Source organism: Harpia harpyja, chromosome 2 (genome assembly GCF_026419915.1).
Source record: "Harpia harpyja isolate bHarHar1 chromosome 2, bHarHar1 primary haplotype, whole genome shotgun sequence".
Classification (NCBI taxonomy): Eukaryota; Metazoa; Chordata; class Aves; order Accipitriformes; family Accipitridae; genus Harpia; species Harpia harpyja.
The window spans coordinates 17,038,621-17,059,801 of NC_068941.1; the positions used below are offsets into that span (position 1 = coordinate 17,038,621).

At 38.1% G+C, this 21,181-nt stretch overlaps 1 protein-coding gene across 1 annotated transcript in view; it reads right to left on the reverse strand.

Annotated features, from left to right (window-relative positions):
- TTC29 (tetratricopeptide repeat domain 29) overlaps positions 1–21,181 on the reverse strand; it is a 151,545-nt gene that overhangs the window by 40,993 nt on the left and 89,371 nt on the right. Inside the window, exons 9-10 of the mRNA XM_052815364.1 lie at positions 17,882–18,005; positions 12,970–13,201 (exon numbers count right to left, since the gene is read on the reverse strand). Of these exons, the coding sequence (XP_052671324.1) occupies positions 12,970–13,201; positions 17,882–18,005 (356 nt within the window). The remainder of the gene's footprint in view (positions 1–12,969; positions 13,202–17,881; positions 18,006–21,181) is intronic.

Sequence of the window (21,181 nt, forward strand, 5' to 3'; positions counted from 1 at the left end):
GCTCAGCTAGGCAAGTTAACAGCGCGTTATACAATTATGTGTGTAAGAAGTACTTTAGCAAACAGCCTCTGAAGAAAAGCCATACTGCAAATGCCACAATATTATTATGACAGTGAAGAGTACACATGATGGTAGTTTCTTTCTCCAAATATCAGATGTCACAGTACGCAATTTATCTACGTTGAAAAGATGGTTTCAAACTTGCACTGTAAGGAATCTAAGTTCCTGAATTGATACCCAATTCACTTTGGAATTGAAAGGGATGGAGAGTTGTCATGTGTTGGATTGGAACCTCCTTCCAGCACTTCCAAAAGATTTACACTGATCTCTTCTTCAGTCTAAGCAAGGAGGGAGAGTAACAGTGTCCTGCTCTTTTGATTCTGTGGTGACAAAACTGGCAGGAAGAAGGAATTATACTGCAGTCTGCACAGTATTACTTTGTGCTGCAGACTGTGCATAGTATTACCACCTCCAGATGGCTCAGGGAACAAGGGATTTAATCTGAAAAAAAATGTTGCGAGAATCTAAATGCAGAACTTAAATGTAAGATCCTAATGATCGAAATGTAAGGTCCTGGACCTGCTGCACAATGTGCTATGATGGACCAAACTGTACGTTTTAAGGCAATCCCTAAAAATCATAGTAGGACTTAAAATGAAATAAAAAAATAGCCCGAGTGTATGTAGCCTACAAAACTAAAAAAAAAAAAAAAAAAAAAAAAGCAAGAAGCTGTAAATGCTTTTAAAAGGTTAGGGCTACCTCAAAACCTTCCAGAAAACAGGGAAGCCTGTGAGATGTATTGATACAGAGATGTATTCTTGCATGTACATAATGATGTGCATATATACCTTCTGTAGGTAAAACCAAGGATCAGAGTGCAAAATGCCCTGGAAAATCTAAACATCTGGGTGCAAAACCCCTAGATCTCTTACTCAAATAGTAAAAAACTACTCTGAAAAGAAACACTTATTGTCTCTTCAATCAAAGGTTAAAATGGATTCATTGCTGACTTCGTCCATTTACCAGTTGTTGACAGCTGTCAATATAGGGATTTGATTTCTTTATCCAAGCATCACAAACACTACATTAATATCTTCAGAGAAAGATCTTGACTGTGAGCTGCAGTTTCACTGCCCCAACTCAATTACTGCATTCTTGAACTGCAATGTATTCATTTGTGGGCAGTGGGGCAGCCAGTGGGAGGGTATTGATTGGAGTATAATGTCATGCGTAGCAGGGATAGTAAGATGAAAAGTGTTTTCTGCTTAATGGGTTGGTATTAAGTAGGTGGGAATGGCTTCTAATTAGCCAACAATTGCTGTGTTTCTCAGTTTCCCTCCTTTCCCTCCTCCTGTCGGTCACCAGCTGCCAATCTCTCTCTCCTTTTCCCTTTTTGTGTGGAGTTCATTGCTCACTGCAGTGAAAGCCTTTGTTTAAAAAAAGAGGGCTCCCAGGGTCTCATCTGCCAGGGTACAGCTTGCTGCCTGCGATGAGTAGCAACTGTCAGTTTATTTTATCTCAACCTTTTCATCATTCTGCTGAAACTGGTCGAGTGAAACCACCTGAGAGACCTGAGGATTCAGTACCTACAAGTCATTAGCCAGGACTGCTCAGTCTCTCCCCACACAGCAAGTCAACTGAACACTGCTTAAAATATAGTCCACTTTAACCCCGTATTTTCCTATGGATGTATTAGAACTCTTCCTCCGTCTTCCAGATTTTAGTTTCATGATCATTCCTTAAACATACTACAACTATGATTAGTGAGTAATATATTTTCCAGTGCTTCTCAACACAAATGCTCAAGCAACACTCTTTAGAAATGCAAAATAAAATATACTAAAATCTATTTATTAGAACACCTTCAGTCAGAACCTCCCTTTTATCTAGGTTATGTTCCCCAGCAGGAATATCATACCTCGCAATTCACCCAATTGTTTGAACCTCTGCTGACCTAGATGTTTTTGATAACGCATCTCTGATAAAAGGGACAAATTCTGCTCATAGTTACACTTGTGCACTCCCCCTCAAGTCAACAAGATTTTATGGGCATAACAAAAAGCAGTATTTGGTCCACAATTTTTAGCGTATTTGCAACATTTTCCTCTTTACCATACAGTTTCTCTCTCTGTCTGTACATATATATGTACACATACTCCACATGCACGGCTACCTTTCAAACAGCTCATATAATTGCAGTACAATCATTAAAAACTTATCAAAGTATGTGAGAGAAAGAAATATTTTATTTTGAACTAAAACCAAATTTAATTTATCTAACTCAAATTTCAAAGTCATTATTCTGAACAATCTTTTTCTGGTAATCACAGCTAACGTGTTGCAGTCATTACTAAGAGTTTTAATACAGCAACAGAAGTATTGCTTTCCCTTATGTAAACAGTGAGCCATTTCAAGATATAGAAGAGATGACAAGAACACAAACCCAGTTATCCTCCAGTATATCAGCTGATTTCCTAATGCTTAAAATAGTCAATGTTTCACCTCAATTCTCTTCTTACTGCAGCATAAGCATACATACTTGTATGAATATCAACAAAATAAAATAGAATTTGTTTTAATATTATTCTCAAAACTGAGCTAAAGGTACCAGTGAGGATAAGCTCACTCTCAGGGAATCACACATCTCAAGACGCTGTTCAGCGATTGAAAGGTTCTGGAGTCAAAGGACTGGGCTCTACAGCACCCTGAAGTGACATTTTCCACCAGGAGAACAAAAGTGTAAGGTAAACAGAGGGCTGCAAGTGCTGCACCCAGGATAAGAAGTCAATGGACAGCCCAGAATTACCAACACCGTGCAGTATACATCCCCCTCCCCTCCTGGTTCCTACCAACTATAACATTCTGATTTTCTTGACACCAGCTACTGATCTGGAGTTCCTATTCCTCAAATTCCTTGGGTGCCCAACATGAGCTGAGCAAGACTACTATATGGCATACTCATCCTCTGTTTTTCAGGTTCAATTTTATATCAGCAACGAGTTGAATGCACCGTACTATCACTTAGTTGCCCAGCTGAGACGTGTAGACACAATTGGACAGCTCAACATCTATGTTCACGTGATCTGTAAATATCAGACAGTATGAAATACACCTTCACAAAAAAGACACGGTTTGAGTACTGGCTTTTGCAGACATTATCATTAGCATATGAATAAGCATAAGGTTTAGATATGAGAGGTGCTGGGCACTTGCAGTTCCCATTTCAAAAACTGCTGCAGAAGATTAATACCCCACAGGAGCTGACACCAGCTACATCGTGCTTGACTAACATCCATAGCAGCTACATCTCAAAAATGAAAAAATATGCCAGAATTTTTAGGAAAAGGAACTGTATTAAAACACTGTAGCAACCATGGAAAAAAATATGAAAAACAACTTTGATTCAGAACAATTTCAAATTGGCCTCCCCATATCAATTACTCTATCTGATACTTATTAATGTCAGTATTACAGGATAGTAGCTACATGTTCAAAATGATGTACTTGTATGACACACTACGGAAAATACTGTATAATTACTTGGCTCTGTGGCAAGACTTGTATGAGCCCTTCAATGGAAATACTCTGTATTACAGATAATATTGAATGCTTGACTGAGTAGAAACAAGTGGATGAGCCTAGGGGCATGGTCATCTACTTAAGCATGCATTTGGATCTTTAAGGTAATTAATCACCTAGTTGTATACTTAAACTTAGTCAATCCATTTGCACAGGTGATTAAGATCTCTTTAAAAGCTATTTTGATACTTCACAATTTTCTATTAACCAACTTACCAAGATACTCAATATGAAGTGTGATTCATTCCAGTGTACTCTCTGATCACAACATAATAAAAAACACAGAGCATGAAGAACAGTGCCAAAACGGTAAGTATGAAAAAACTGAAACACCACTATTAAAAAAAACCCTATTGATTCTATTACAAGCACAAAAGATGTACCTAATAAGGTATAGATTGAAATGCTAGCTACTAGGTACAGAGGTAACTGACTTATGCTCCTTAAACATTGACGGGAAACATACATAAAATTGGGGTTTGGAATGAAGGTGTGGGGCCAAAAAGGGAGAGAGAATGATTTGCAACATAAAAGTGAAGAACAGGAGAGAAAACAAAAGAGAAGTAGGGCACAGAACAGACAGGGAAGGAGGAGAAACAAAAAGAAAATAACTGTTTCAGAAATGGTTCCAAAAAAATCACAAAATACTCCTGATGATTACAGAAAAGAATAAAAAGAGAGGTGGATGTTTGGGCAAAAGAAATACGGTTTCACAAATACATTAACTGTGGAAGCATGACACTTCACTTTTGAAAATAGATTGGCTCGTTCTAAATGTAAATCATTTAAATCTTGACTATCTTCAGACCACAGAGTCTTAATAAAAACAGCAATTTGTTACTTCATCATAAGAGGAACATAAAAGGATATGTCTAGGCAGGGGAAGGCATCTCAGAAAAAAGACCCTCAAAGATGCAGAAAAGAAAGCTGGCTTGGGAGACCGAGGAGAAGGAAGGTGTTTGATACACTGACTGTGACTCCTGAGATGACCTAAGGGTTCTTTTACAGAAAATATGCACTGAATACAGTTTCTTTGTCTTGGCTTTGATTTTCTGTGTCCAAAGATTGTTGGAGAGCTTTTGGTAAGGAAGGGTTTGCAGCAGAGAACTGTTTTCATGTTGGCCTGAGGTCAATCTCTCTCAGTTGGCATGTTTGCAGACAGCACCAATAAAAGGTTCTTTATGAAGTCTAAATGACAACAACCTTCTCAATATTAAACAAAAACATAAAAGTCTGCTCTTTGGTTCTTTCGTGAGGATCAATTTTCCCTTTGAGAACAAGAGCATAAAACCACCAGAGACATCTCTGCTCGTGTATGCAGCAAAGGAAAGGGGCCTATGATGGGCACGTGCAGAGGAGCCCTAGGGCCACTTCAAAGTATGCCAGCTGGTTATTCCTCCTTTGGCCCTGCAACCATCAGGGGACTGCCAGAGAGCACAGCAGCTGCCAGCTGTTCTGCTTTACAACTCTTCTCTTTGTCAATGCATTCTTATGGTCTGGACTGCAGGCAAACCTAAAAGGTCTAGGTGCCTTCAAATCAAGGATTTCTCCAGAAGTGACCTAATGTGGTTGGGCAAGAGCTTCAATTTCTTTTGCACCGGTCAAGTGTCCTACAGAATCAGAGCAGGACTGAGCTTCTTCCCTGAGAATTTTCACTTTTTAAACTGGTAAGAAACTCCACTTTCGGTAGAAGTACTGACACTGCAGTGCACAAAGCTACACTAAAGGGTCTGACAATATACTGTAGTTTGAACACCACTTCCAACATCTTTCTTCCACAAGAAAGAACAATTCACCTTATTTAGGGAACCATTTTCTGCTGATCTAGAAAGCTTGTCTGAGAAAATACAGCTGGATGCCAACAATGTTTAGCACAGGATGTGTCTAAAGCAAATGCACGGCATGATTTAGACATTTCCATAGAAAGTATCAGATGGAAGAACAATCTAGCTGAGATCCAAATTCTCCTCTGGTTAAGAGGTTTTTATATAACTGTAGATGACAAGAACACTCACAATCACATTAGACAGGATGACAGTGAACTTTTTGAAGTTATAACACCACTTAGACATACAAGAACTGCCAACTCTTGGCAGACCATGAAGAAACTTCTCCTAACACATTACTCCATGGTTAAACATTAAAATATTTTGTGAACCCTCCTCTCAAATCTGGTACTGCCAATCCACAGACCTGGCCTAGATCTGATCCTGTCTAGCAATTCCCCATTATTTAAGGCAGTATTTAAAAAGAAATCACAGGAAAAAAACCTGGATAGTGCATTCGTACAAAGCACAAGAACACTGAATATCAGCATTCGCCTGTCATGTTTTTTCATACAAACTTCAGCCATCAGCAGAAAACAGAACAAGCTACTGCACTCATGGCAAAACTGACATAGATGTTTAAATGGCGTTCTCAGACTCTTCATTGAGAATCTGGTGTGTCTGGCCACTGATCACAATGTGCCAAAAAACCTCCATCACCCTCGGTTCTTCTCTTCACACTTGATTCCAAGCAATAATCACTCTCACTTTCTAAAAATATCAGAGTATGTCACTATGCAGACTTAATCAAATACTTAAAAACCAAACCCCAATTAATAATAAATAAGATATATGAACTACATCCACATAAGCCAGTTTTCTGAAACACACCTGTTCCATGTCATCAACACCTATATGTAAGCATTCTGTTTTTCAACATTTACTTAAGGTATTTTGCATTAATATCAAAGGTACAGCAGTACAAAAAAATGATTGAGATTTTTTACGATGAAAAGTGAGATAAGCTAAAATTCAGCACCCGATGAGTGCTAAGTGATGTGAATAAGAACAGGCAGTACAAGTTTAGAAAATTTTAAGGAAAAAAGAAATAATGACAGAACCACCTCTCAACTTTTTTTTTTTGGTAATCACTTTCCTAAATGTATATATTTTGGCATTTCTAACCACAGTGTTTTTCCAGAAATGGACAAATTATTCTATTTGATAAACCCCACAAAAATGTGCAGAAGCCATCCTGTGAATTTCAGAAGGGGACACTGAAGCATTTGAGCAACTTTCGAAACATGCTTATTAAGAAGTGAGCCTTTGTGCCTCTGGCACACAGACAGCCTTGGAGTCTGTCACACACTTCCTTTCCATAATTTAAAATCATAGTTCTTATTTAACAGTGTGAACAAGTGTATAATTCTGTTATTTCATGTTCAGTTGTATTTTCTGAGAAAACACCAAAATCTGTCTCTAAAATCCTTTCTATTTCACATTATTTTTGGTCATATAAACAATATATTCTGAAAAAAATAAACAAACACTCAATTTGTTTAACTCGCTATTGACATAATTCATAAGCATGTAGAGCTTGAAGCAGAGTCCATTACAGATCCTGTCTCCAGACTCTTGCACAGCGAACAGACCACTGAGAGGCAGGAGGGGCCCAGAGGGTCATTGGGAGGCACAGGCATGCTCTCTGCCTCCCAAAATGAGGGTCTGAAGCATTCGCATCCTCTTTACAGCAGCGATTGGGAAGAAAATCAGTTTGGCCTGTTCAAATTCAGTCTAGCTACTTTGTCACTGACAGCGTTTACATTTAATTATCTTTACTCAACAAGTTAGTTACAAAACTCACTAATATATTTTCAAGAAGAAACATGTTAAAAGAAAATATTAAGACTGCATGCTAATTTCAGTCACTATACAAGCCTATATATTTGCCTTCTGTACGTGCTAACTGCAGAATAGAACTTATTAAATAATAAATGAGCCAAACAATATAACAGACACAAACAGTGGCTTTGAGGGAGTGCATGCACGTGCACAACTCAGGTAGTCCCACATCAGCATCATGGATGCCAAAATCTATGACAGAGCTTGAGGTATGAAATATGCAGCGAAAGCAACCTGCTAACACAAGCCTCTACCTTTCCACTGACATCATATAAGAACTATTTTATGGATGTATATCTGTGTAAGGTACAAAGACTTGCTATTTTTGTAGTTTTGATGAGTGTACCATATCTTTTCTTTCTCTTAAATGTTCTCAGATCAAAAAATCTGCTACCGCCGATGAACATTTACTGGGCAAAGTGTAATTTATAATGCATGTTCCTGATGAAGATTGGTTTTGATTTGCTAAAGTACAGTCAAGCATTTTGGGTACAGTGCCATGGCATAACAGTTTTATTTAGCATGCATTTGAGATAACTAAGATAATTTATTAATGGAGGAAAGACAAGATTTGTAATGTTAGAAGTTTTCCTGGAATTAGTGTACTTCAGAAAGGAGAGACAGTAAAAAAGCAGTTTATCACATTATGAAGCAGACTGTTCTACTGTTGGACACTATCACCAAAATGGCCCATAAATTACATGGCTGTGGTAAGTTATAGTAGAGAAATGTTAACAGAATTCATTTAGTGTAATCTTTGATCTCATATCTCACTTCCAACTTACCATTCTTTAGGGATAATCCTTTTATTAATGAATGACAAAGTCACACACAAGCTCAATCTAAAATGTACCTGGTAAGATCTCTATTCTTCAAAACACTCACAATTTTGTGCTAGCTGCATCTTTTACAGAAAAATGATTTGTATTGGCTTTGTATGACAAGGTTTTGGTAGCGGGGGGGGGGGCGTGGGGGGGTGGTGTTTACAGAGGTGGCTTCTGTGAGAAGCTGCTGGAAGCTTCCCCTGTGTCTGACAGAGCCAATGCCAGCCGGCTCCAAGATGGACCTGCTGCTGGCCAAGGCTGAGCCAATCAGCAATAGTGGTAGTGCCTCTGTGGTAACATATTTAAGAAGGGAAAAAAAGTTGCTGGGACAGACAGAAACTGCAGCTGGGAGAGAGGAGTGAGAACTTGTGAGAGAAACAGCCCTGCAGACCCCCAGGTCAGTGAAGAAGGAGGGGGAGGAGGTGCTCCAGGCGCCGGAGCAGAGATTCCCCTGCAGCCCGTGGGGAAGACCATGGTGAGGCAGGCTGTCCCCCTGCAGCCCAGGGAGGTCCACGGTGGAGCAGATATCCACCTGCAGCCCGTGGAGGACCCCACGCCGGAGCAGGTGGGTTCCCGAAGGAGGCTGTGACCCCGTGGGAAGCCCGCGCTGGAGCAGGCTCCTGGCAGGACCTGCGGACCCATGGAGAGAGGAGCCCACGCTGGAGCAGGTTTTCTGGCAGGACTTGTGACCCCCCGGGGGACCCACGCTGGAGCAGTCTGTGCCTGAAGGACTGCACCCCGTGGAAGGGACCCACGCTGGAGCAGTTCATGAAGAACGGCAGCCCATGGGAAAGACCCACGTTGGAGAAGTTCATGGAGGACTGTCTCCCATGGGAGGGACCCCACGCTGGAGCAGGGAAAGAGTGTGATGAGTCCTGCCCCTGAGGAGGATGAAGCGGCAGAAAATAACATGTGATGAACTGACTGTAAACCCCATTGCCCATCCCCCTGCACCAGGGGGGGTAGGTAGAGAATCTGGAACTGAAGTTGTGCCTGGGAAGAAGGGAGGGGTGGAGGGAAGGTGTTCTGAGATTTGGTTATATTTCTCATTACCCTAATCTTGTTGATTGGTAATAAATTGAGTTAATTTTCCCCAAGTTGAGTCTGTTTTGCCTGTGACAGTAGTTGTTGAGTGATCTCTCCTGTCCTTATCTTGACCCACGACCCCTTGTTATATTTTCGCTTCCCTGTCCAGCTGAGGCAGGGGGAGTGACAGAATGGCTTTGGTGGGCACCTGGCGTTCAGCCAGGGTCAACCCACCACATGACTATAAAACATCTCAAAGAGCTTTTAAAACTGCAAATTGCTATGATGACAATTTAACTTTTTACACAAGAAAAAGGACACGTTCACATTGTGGAATGTACACTTCCATACATCTATGAGAGGAAGCTGGAGAAAGAATACTGAGGAACTACATATTTGAGACTAAGAACAAAAGCTCATTGGACTGTATTTTCCAAGCTATAGTTTTAGCTGGTGCATGCATTTTAAATCACGTTGAAGGCTGCTCAGGTGTGGAATGCTAGAAAAAGTTCTGATCATGCTGAAGTTGATGGTACAAGATAATTCCACTGATCACAAGACTTCGCAATTGATGATATGGGTAAGACAATCATTTATGGGGCATTTGTAGCTACTGTAAAAAACCCCCAACAAAACAGACACAGAAAACCTATGGTAAAATGTGTCAATTTTGCAAAGATCTCTGAAGTCAAGAAATGTAAATTTAAATTGTGGTCAAAAGCACAAAACATTTCTCAAGAAAACAACTGAAGACTTTCTAGTATGAGGAAAACAACACATTTTATGTCTACTCTTAGAAGCGTTTAGATGATTTCAAGCATCCAAGGTCTCTTGCTGAGGCACAGGCCTGCCAGATGCAATGACCTGGGCTGAGAATTGCCAGATTCACAGAAAACACAATTCCTGGTCAGCATTTCAAGTAATCAATATCCAAAATCTGATCCAAAATTTTCCTGCCTTCAGCACCTTTAATTATTCTTCTCCCTTCTAGAAGGCAGCAAGTCAGGAGATTATTTATTGAAAGATCTGTGAAATATTTTCAATGACAATGTTAGTCATGCTGTGGGTTCCTTTTTAGGCTTTACCATGGAGTCACAAGCCTTTTTGCCTACTGATTCTGCTGATAATTTATTTTTTTATACATTTGACTAAACATAAAAAGATCAATAAAAACGTATTTGGTCTTGCAGTGGCATCTCACAATGGCATAAATAACTCTCTTGTAAGTGAAGTCAGGTGACTGAGTCAAATGCAGCAGACAGAAAGACATTCTCCTTTGTATTTATAAACACTGTTTTGTGACAATCCCATCCCTTTTGTCCATGACAACTTTGGTCAAAACATCCTTTTTATTAATAAATGTTGAGGTAAATTGAGTAATTAATGGTTCTTCCTGCCTGGTTATTGAAATGATTGATTTAGAAAATAAGCCTCAGTTGAAAGACATAAGGTATATGGCTGTACTTGAATTTAAATGTCATTGTTCCTCCACTAGCCTAAGTATTTCTTTTGCCTAAGAATACAGAAACTACTCTTATTTTTTTGTGACAGAAAAATTATTCAGTCAGAACAGTTAGAAATAAAAGCTCACTACCTTCCTTCTTCCTTTCATTAAATTCCCCTGTGGATTAAGAACTACCATTGTGTCTTGTCTTTAGCAGTTTTATCCTCAAAAAGACTGAGAAAAATCTAGTAGATTATCGATGTTGAGCTGTTTGAAAGAGCTAGAAATACTGTCCTATTATCACAGCAGGAATTTCCAAAGTGATGAGTTCATCATACGATGCACAGGCATTCTCCTGGAAGGTAGGATAAAGGCTGCACCTGAAACTCAAAGCTGGTGAATCCTAATATTGAATTGGTGCCAGGTCATGTTTTGCCAGACAACGATATTAAAAATGTAATGCCAGTACGAGAGATTTGGCACACACCACATGAAGAACGTTACAGATTGTGCTGACAGTGTGACACTATGTTTTCCTGGATGTAATCTGGGTATCATGAGAGCAAGCTTGGAGCACTAATGAGAAGAATGATATTGAACTGGAAGAGCTGCTAAATATGCAGTAGCCACAGGGTTCCTGGAGTTAACTGGAACTAAAATGAAAACTGTAATACCAAAAGTAACAGAGGGTAAACTAGGCAGAAATACAGAAGGATGAGAATCTCAGCAGGCAAAACTTGTTACTGGTACTGTGCTTGCCAGGACATAAAGGGCTATTCTAATCATACTCTTTTTATCCCTGAAGTACTGTTAAAGAGGAGCATGAAGCTTGAGCTTAAAGGGGCACATATAATTTCAGGATATAAATAAGTTTCACAACTGCCTGGAAAAAGTGATGTATAAAAGTTGAACAGAACACCTCTTTAGGTGCAAGATGTAAACTACAAGTTGAAAATACCAAGATCATCCTATCTCTTTGAGGCTCCTGGTTTTTTTGCTGTTGCCATTGTTGATTTTTATTGGCCTCCTATTTACATCAGCTATAGCTAATGATCCTCATACGAAATGCATATAAAATTGCTTGACATTGGATTCTTCTTCGACCGTCCCTGTTGGAATTCTTGGCATCCCCACTACAGGTCTAGAAACCTACTATCCCTTGCAGGAGACAAGCACCCACTTAACTCTGCCAGCCATCAAAATCTGTAGAGTGCTGGATATTCACTTATTGAGGCAAAAATCATAAATATATATAGTCATTGGAAAAGAAACACATTCTCATTGAGGAAGAGCTGCCCTGTTACCATCACTGGAACTTTAAACAGAGTGCTATCTAATTTGTTATCTGTTCAGCATGCCAATGAATGTCCTCATTCCACAATTCTCAGTTGCTTCCAGTGTTGTCTCTGGTATCCTGGCTCCTGTTAAACTGCCAACATCTTCAATTACAAGGCTATTAACCACTTATTTTATATACAAAATTCACAACTGAAGCCATACTTAATTGTTCCAATTCTATGAAAGGAAAAGATACACAAGAAAACAGCAGACAAGCAGTTCTTTGTCTTTGAGAGTAAGATAACTGAGGGAATTTGCACGCAGTAACTCTGAAGTTCCATGTTATGACTTTGCCCCAGCTGTCATTTATTTCCACTGTACTCCAGATTCACAGTCTCCACAGGAATGCAGAGAGGAAAGTTTTAAGGTGGAGTAGACTTACCCCTTTTCCTTCGCCAGTACAATACAGATTAATACTATCAATACTTGGAGATAATGCATGATTCACTTTGTCTTGTATTAACATATAGTACAGGGGAAAAAAAGTAAAGAAAATTTAACCCATGAAGAAAGAGGTCTACTCTGCACAAAGTCGTCCTCTACTCTTTATCTGAGACAAGGAAACACAGTGAAGAAATCATAGAGTTGCTTTCTTTTTTCTTCCCCTCCAACGTCAAGTGTAAGGATGCCAAAAATAAAAGAGCATGTTCTTCTGAATTCAGAACTATGTCCGCTATGTCAAGCAGAAATTACTTCTTACTTTTAGTAACAGGGAACTTATTTTTGGATGCACTTGAAAAACTGACTGCAAATGAAGATTATTATTATTTTTTTTTCTTTAAAGATTAAAATAATGATACTTGGCTAAATTAATACATTACTGTCTGCCCTTAACTGTGATGTATTTGAAAACAGCACTGAAAAAAGTATGTTACCATCCATAGCAACTACTACTATCTCTTTCTCCCTGCTAAGTCGTATTTAAACCTATTTAATTCAGCCTTTAAAATAAGCACGCGAAGGAGTAAATCTAACCTCCATTCAGTACAAGGATTAAACCCAGGAAATAATTTAATAAAACTCTACAAGAAAAACGACTTAGCCGTTGAGGACAATACAGCACTAATGTGTTTCATAACCAATGTCTTACCAACTGTAAGAGGGTCAGTGCACATGTCACTTCTGTTCTCCTTCCATGCCAGCAGGTACTTGAGGCTGACGGGATCCTCTGCTTCTATATGGCTGTTAAATGCCACCATCAGTTTATGAGCCTTTGCAATGCCATAATAAGTCTTTGTTTCATCCACTAAAGGCAAATTATTTAAAGTTTTTGCTGCCTCAGAAGCCTGACTGAAATATTGAAAAGCTTCATTATAGTTGCCCTAGCAAAGAACAGAAAAAAAGAAAAGCATTGTAAAAACTACTTGTAGTCACCTGTATTTTACCTTGACATTAGAGCCTGCTCTTCTGGCACCTCAGAGATGTTGCAGCTGAGAGGCCAGCCCACAGAATGACTCATAGCATGGTATTAAGCAAACCACTCTCCCTTGCTGTTTCCTAACCTCTAAAATCCAGATAACACCGCTCATATCTTTCTCAGGAATGGAATTATTTTTTGGTTGTCTGTGTCGTATTTTGAACATACAAACCTAAGTATATCAATACTAAGTATTAATACTGATTCCAGCCAGGGCATTTAGAAATTATCACTATTGTTTCATTAAGTTTAACATCTCCGTGGGAAGAAAGGTCCTAATTTACTATTGTGATACTAAATTTTAGAAAAGGAATCTTAAAAATGGAAAAAAGAGGATAATGAAATGATAGACCTAAAGCACAGAAAATAAGAGAAATTAAACCCCACAGGTTTATGGGTGAAGAAGTGGTATACCAAAACCCAGGGATATTCCTAAAAACAAAAAGAGAAACAGTAGGAGAAATATAAGCCAAGTGTTGCTAAATAGAAAACCCAAATGATTTATCTCTTTATCCTGCTGAATACAGAAATCCAACATTCATGAGTCCAGTAAAAAGGAGTATAAACTACAGCAGATAACACATTAAGAGGAATTTAAAAAAGTATAACAAGAACTACTTTTTATGTGAGATATAGAAAGAGAACTCCTCAACTTCTTGACCAAAGATGAATAAAGAGAAAACTAGGGGAAATCATGATAGGCTGAAGGATACTGCTGAAAAGCTAAAATATTTCTTAGTATATTTCTTCATCTTTTGCATGTTTCTTCTTTGCCATGAAGCTACTTTGAGTTACCATCAGAGATGGAGTCAAAAGAAGAGTTGCAGAAGCAAACTTCTAATTTAAAAAGTGGCATACCACCAGACCTAAACAGAAAAAAGTAGCATACCACCAGACCTAAAAATAAAAGATTTGAAGAAATCTAAAGACAAAGAGATTGAATTGCTGGGAAATAAATTACATCTGTCATTAAAACTAGGTAGCATAATTCAGGCTTGAAAGGTAGTACATTTTGTGTTGGCATTATATGTGGCAGTGTGCAATAACTTTCTCTCTAGTATCCGTATTGTCTAATGTTTAATTATTATAGAAAAAGAATCAGATTACAATTTTGCCAGGATTGTTGAAAAAGGTAAAAAAGGAAGGTTTTTGCAAGGCTTTGAGGAATTTCAAAGGGGCCTAATAATACTACCTGTGTGGTTATGTGATAGCAAATGAAATTAATTCTTTAGAAAATGAGAGGTAATTCATACTGCCTGAACTATTTGTAACTTTTAGTGGGTTCTCATTAACTCAGGCTCAGGCAGGTGGACTTGAAATAACATGGGCAGCTCTGCAGTGGCTTCTCCTAAATGCAAAACAGCTCTAATACCTAGTAAGATTAAATGAAACATTAGGATGCATCAAGAATGCAGTGGAGAAAGCCAGAGTAGATACAATCTATGTAAATAAAAGGTATATTAATAAACTGGACAAAGTAAATGTATGCCTAACAGCAAATATAAACCAGGAATACACTGAAAATTGCTACCAACTACAATAGAATAGGGATGAATTGAATATAACTGAAGAGCAAGAAATTTAAAAATAATTACAGATGGCTCTCTCTTCTTAACAGATCATTTATGTTGACAATCTTGATCACAACCCTACTAAGAACAAAGTTGGACATCCTTGTGTGGGGAAAAAAAAATCAACAAACAAGGCAAGGCAAAAAAAGGTCTTCCTGGGAGCAAGCCATTATGGAACTGTTCATCCTTTACCTTACTCTGAAGGAATAAGTTCTGGCTGTTGTCAGAGCTAGACAAACTTCTTGTGGCAGTTTCTATATGTCTATCATTGACACTAACTATAGTCTGCCTGCTCCCTGGAAGATGCCTTCCATTTCTCCCATTGGTGCAGTATTCTGCTGCCCTGATGGCACAAAATTCCTGACTGAAAACATTTTCAGAGCTGTCTTATCCTTTCCCTCTCAGCTTGATTTAGTAAGATTGAAATTCCCTTCTGCACAGAGTACAGAGACCAGGAGGAGAGACTCCAGTTGATACCTGTTGCACTTAATACCACTTTTTAGGATCAAAATTTGTATAACTGCTAAAATGTGCCTGTAATTAAAAAAGGAGAAAAGAGTTATAGAAATTCAGGTAGTCTTCAGGCTTCGTTTAATACAGCAGGAGAGCAGAATTAGGCCTATGAGGACACAGCAATGAATAAAGAATGATAAGCAGTAGGATAATAGATAAAAAGCAGAAACATCTACCTACCATACTCATGAGAACTGTAATAGGTTAACTGATGCAATTAGTTAGAGGAATGCAGCAAATCAGACTAAGAAACTTGAGAAAAGTGAAATCAGAAATGACAGTGTGTCATGCTAACTCCATCAGAGTTTGCATATTAAGTAAGCAAACTGCTCAACAAACTGGGAGAAATTAGACCTAACACTCGTGCATAACACAAACCCAGGCACTTTAGGAAACAAGAAACATATGGGTAAAACAATCATGACTAGAAAGCAGGAACTGGGTGTACAGCATTAAAGACAGACAGTGATGGTGATGGAATAGTGAGATGACAGAACTGTAAAGATACAGCAACAGTGTGGACAGAGCAAAGTGAATTTGGTCAAAGTCACTTTGGCAAGAACAGTAAAAATTATATCCCTGGTTTACTAAAGGTCCCCAAGGATAGATCCAGATATAAATAGAGATATCTTTAATTCGATGAGAAGGACAGTACTACTGCAAATTGTATCACTGAGGGAAGTAGAGTTGAATAAAAATACCCTCATAATGGCTTAACTTAGAGAATACTGGCAATGACACCAAGCAGGCAGTGGTCCAAGAGAGGAAATGTTAATTTAGACTCAGTTTTGGTAAACATTGCTGCCCTTGCAGAAAAAATGAATGGTATAGAAAATAGAGAATTAGAAAACTTTAAGAGATTTTTTTTTCCTATGTTTAAATTACATAATTTATGTAAGTTAATAAGATTAAGTCACTACATTTCTTCCCTTCTACACCAGTACCCCAGTTCAAGGCAGCAAATTCTGAACTGAGAAAGACAGTTCAGAGAATAAGCAAAAAGAGGTTAATTTTTAAAATATCAGTTCTCATAGAATTGATTATTAGCAATGGTGGCAGCAGCAGTGAAATATAAAAGTAGTTAAAGAGAATTTAGTGAATTATTTTTCAAATTTGGAGTAGAATAATTAAACACAGTGTCACATTACCCTACTGTCTTCTGAGTTTCAGATCCATTTTAAAGTTACTTCAGCAAGTTCTCAAAGACTTTAAAACTTAGTTTTCAACAGGAAATTCGGCATTTATGCTAAGAACATATGTAAATAGAAAACTCTCAGGCTAATTTAGAGATTACAGAGTAAGAAAATTTTCTACTGCTTATGAAACAAAAACGGGCCAGCAACTTTGGTAGTGGGTGTTCTCTGGAAAAGGAATCCAGAAAAAAAGAAAAGGCATTTGGGGGTAGTGTAAATGAAAAGGGGCAAGCAGCCTGTTCAATATATTACACATAGAAAAGGAAAGCAGGCAACAGAAGTTAGAAAGGGTGATTTTGAAAGAGTATTTCTATTTTTATTTTGTTCATAGTGAAAGTGTTTCCTAATTTCCACATTGTCCTGTCTGCAGAACGAATTCTTTGTATTACTTATTGTATCTAAATAATTTCATGCAGCATTTCAGCTCTAAAATAGGTGTTAAAGGGCTCAACATGAATCTTTCACTTGTGCAGTAATGTTTTTAACCCTTCTGATTTCAAAAACCAAGTGCAAGTGTTGCATGTCTAGATGCAGTAAGGGACAGAGTAAGCATGGAAACCACTACCCAGACAGGCAGCCAACAGAACTGCTGCCTTTGCAGGGTCCACCCCAGAGGAACAATTCAGAGACTGGCACATGGGTCAGAAAGAAGCACTTCAAAAGACCTTAGAAACTACGATAAAGGGAGTTTCTTAGTTACCTCTAGCTTAATATTGTCCGTCACTGCCTATCTATTGATTTAAACAGGCCAAATCAAAGCCATCAGGCTGGATGGAGGCATATAGAAGAGAAAGCCCTTCCACTACCAACACAGACCTTTTGACAAACTCTTTGCTGCTAGCACCTATTTCATAAATTTGGCTGAGAGAATGTAGACAAGAAATCAAGCTAAGATTAAAAACTGCTTGTTAGCATGCAATATAGTATACATTCATTTTAAAAAAGCACGAATTTCAGTGTAAAATTTCATTTGCATTAACTGATGACTCTTTATGGGCATCTATGGCCCCCATGGTGATTTGGATGCAGACTTTTCACAACACTGAAAGTCTGCCATGATCTGAATTTGGAGTTTTTACTCACCCATTCTAGAACAAAGCCCTATGTGTTAAATACAGTGTGAAATTTTCACCTTTCCCAAAAACTTAAGGCACATTTTATTCAGTCACACAGTATCTTCTCCTTTGGTAACTCTTGTAAGATACAACACCTGGATCAAATCCTTCTAGGTCATCTCATATGCAAAACCAGATCTTTACCATGCATTAAACCCAATTGTTTGACATCATTACTATAACCAGTACTTACTCTTTCATTGTAAATATTCCCAAGTAATACACACGCATCCACCAGGCTTTGGCTTAGATGAGCATTCTCGGCAGTCTTCATAAACTCTCCCAAGTACTTAATCGATTCAGCCACTTTTCCCTGACTGAAGCAAAGGACAGGGACAAAATTAAATATTCACTTATATGTCTTCTCCAAATGCTGAAGATCTATCCCCCTGCTCTGAAGTAACTTTACTTTGTGATGACTCATCCACGACTGGATGGTTCCAAAACCTCTTCCAAAATGGTTGTCTAGGCACTACCTGTGCTGAGACCAATGAGACAAGTCCATGCAGAACTGGATCCTTTGACCAAAATAAAACAAAATTCTTCTTCAGAATATTGTGCCATATTTTAAGGCCAAGAATGAAAATGCAGGTGATGATTTTACAGGGGGTTTGGAGTTTCCATTATTTTAATATTTTTTCTACTGAGCAGCTGGTAACAGCTTCAATAGAGCTGGACCTCACATCCTGACAAAACAGGGGAAGGAGGTAAGGCGGCTAGTTTTTCAGTAAGACTTTTTCTGCTCCTGTCATTCAGAGCTACCATTTCTTGCTCTAGAACCCTGGTGGTGCAGCAGCATCTCCGTAACAGTGCTGTCTCTTAGTTCTGGGGATGACAGCCTTTCCCTGAGTGTAATACTGCACTTTGGCTGGGTGGATCAAAGGTTGCTGAAGTCACACAGGCAAAGCTATAAACTGTGGATTGCAGGTGTCAACCCCAAATCCCAGTGAGATCAGAGCAACCTGAGGTCACAGCTGAATCTAAGTTGAAAATTGGCGAATGCACTTTGGCAATAACATTTGCAGATTTCCTTTTTTTAATAAAGCCGGTCATATTAACAATATAAGATCTCTGCAGTATGATTACAAGATATAAGATAGACATCTGGGTTTGCTTGTGAGTAAGGCACTGCGCTTTTTCCCTTTAAGGCTGAAGTGTTACTGCAGCTGACCTCAATATTAGCCATGAACTTGAGTCACTGATGTAGGAGTGTAGCATGCTAAATGTCAAGCCACCAAGCAAGACAGAAAATCCAGTCTTAATTAAGAAATTCACAGAAACAGAAGTTCCTGTAAGTGATAAAGAAATGTGATTTATTTTCTCACCATTTTAAAACACCTTCAAGTTATATTCCTGCAGCAAATGACTGACTGGGGTTTATTTACATTATGGTTTTTATTATAAACCATATTAGGGATATATGCTTTCAAAATCTGGCGTAAGTCTGCGATTCCCTGTCTTATGCTATCAGAGTAATTATAACAGGGTAGAGCCTGCCATGGAACAGGAAACACAGCAAAGCATGGCTCCAAATTTACAATATTGTAGAGATTATCTGTATGTGACTGAGATGAGCTAGATTGCTAGAAAACGATGCCAAAGCACTGCAAACTAACATGCTTGAAATGTTCAAGTATATGCTCCTGTAAAGCTTAGTTGTCAGTAAGCAGAGTTGGATTTACTAAAGTTTCCTAATTTAAGTATTTTAATATCATGAGAATATTAAATATACTGTACTGTAAACATTTGCCAAATGTCAAAAGGCTTCTAAATTTTAGAATTAGAAACACATTTTTTAAACCTATTTTTTTCTAAGAAGAGAAAATCAAATGTTTCCCCACAGAAATACAACATATGATTTATATAAGTTAAAGGACAAGGTTAAAGTGTTAGACAAATATTAATTCCAGTTTTTCTAGTTTTCTATATGCAGTGCACAGGTGCAACTTGAAGACCATATTATATGGTATAATCATTAAATCCATTCAACCAGACCTTTGAGAGTTAAAAACATATATTCTGAGGAAAAGGACTCCTCGGTCCAAGGAATGAGAATGAAACAGTGCAGAATATTTGTGTATCAAGGTGATTCCAGTTTCCAATTGGGAAAACAGGACTGTTAACACCCACATCCCCTGACAACTGTCCAATTATGTATATCACACTTGGCCTACTGTTTGCAGTAGAAGTAATCAATAAAGGATGTGGTTGAGTGAACATAGATTTTGGTTGAACCAATGCATGAAAACTTAATCATTTACTCAGAGTGGAGAAATCAAATAGAGCAGAGATGAAACAGCCACTAAGGGGTTTGTTGATTGTGCCACCAAGTTTGTGGGCTAGAGGCTGAAAGTAATAAAGCAAATGGAATCAGTGACAGGAGAAAATGTAAAAAGGTTTTCTTAATTTCATGAATTAATAGAAATGTTTTGATGTATTTTTGGCCATTTTTTATATTTCACATAAAAACCTATGCTCCATATATAGAAAATATGAAAATTGCTAGGGCATATAACCTTTTTCAAGCAAACAGAAATCAATTTGATACATATCAGAAAGATGTTTCTCACTGTTAGAACTTCACTTATGCCAACTAGCAATCGGTTGGTACAGTTTAACAATTTTTCAAGGGAAGTACTTTTAAAAGCACTACAGCTTGAGATATTTAAAGTATGCTAGAAGGATTACTGAAACACTTTATCCTGCACAAGACCTGATAACATGATAAACAGGTCTTTCCTACTCAAAGGGCTAATATTTTATAGTTCCTTCAAAAATCTACATGTTATTTTATATAGCCATATACTTTCTATCTCCTTAGACATCACCTTCCTAAATGCATAAAGTGTAATTTCCTAAAGATATAGTCATTCATGATCCCACAGAACAGTTATGATGACTTCAGCAGAAGAGATTACATATCAACAGCAACTCATTTTCCAGTTTCATGCTAAAATGCCCTATGAGATTTTTACCCCTATTAGACTTTTATGAAAATATGCACCTTTTATAGGATTGTTCATGTGATTGAATTGGATGTATAAATCATGTGTTCACAAGAAGTCATTACCATGGTGGACACTGACAGAATAAGTTGAGAACATGATGCCATTCTGTCAGATTTTTCCCTGGCAAATGACATACCTAAAAGCACATGATAGAGATTTGCAGTTTCCCATGGTCTGTGGAAACATCTGCAGCAAAGATTTCACAAAAAACTCCAAAGCCATAGACAAGTTCTGAGCGATTAGGGAGAGCTCAGCCGCTTTGACCAACATGTCACAAGGCAATCAGTGCAAATTCTCACAGATGTTATGGTTATAATGCATTATTTTAGAGAAACAGTCATCTTTTCTTTGTAAAGACATAATCCATCAAATTTAAAATTATTTGCACAAGTCTAGCCTAGATCAGGTAAAAATACAAGTGAAGAAAAAGTGACCAAGCTGAGTATGGAGATTCTGTCACCAACAGTAATTATTCATGCATTTAT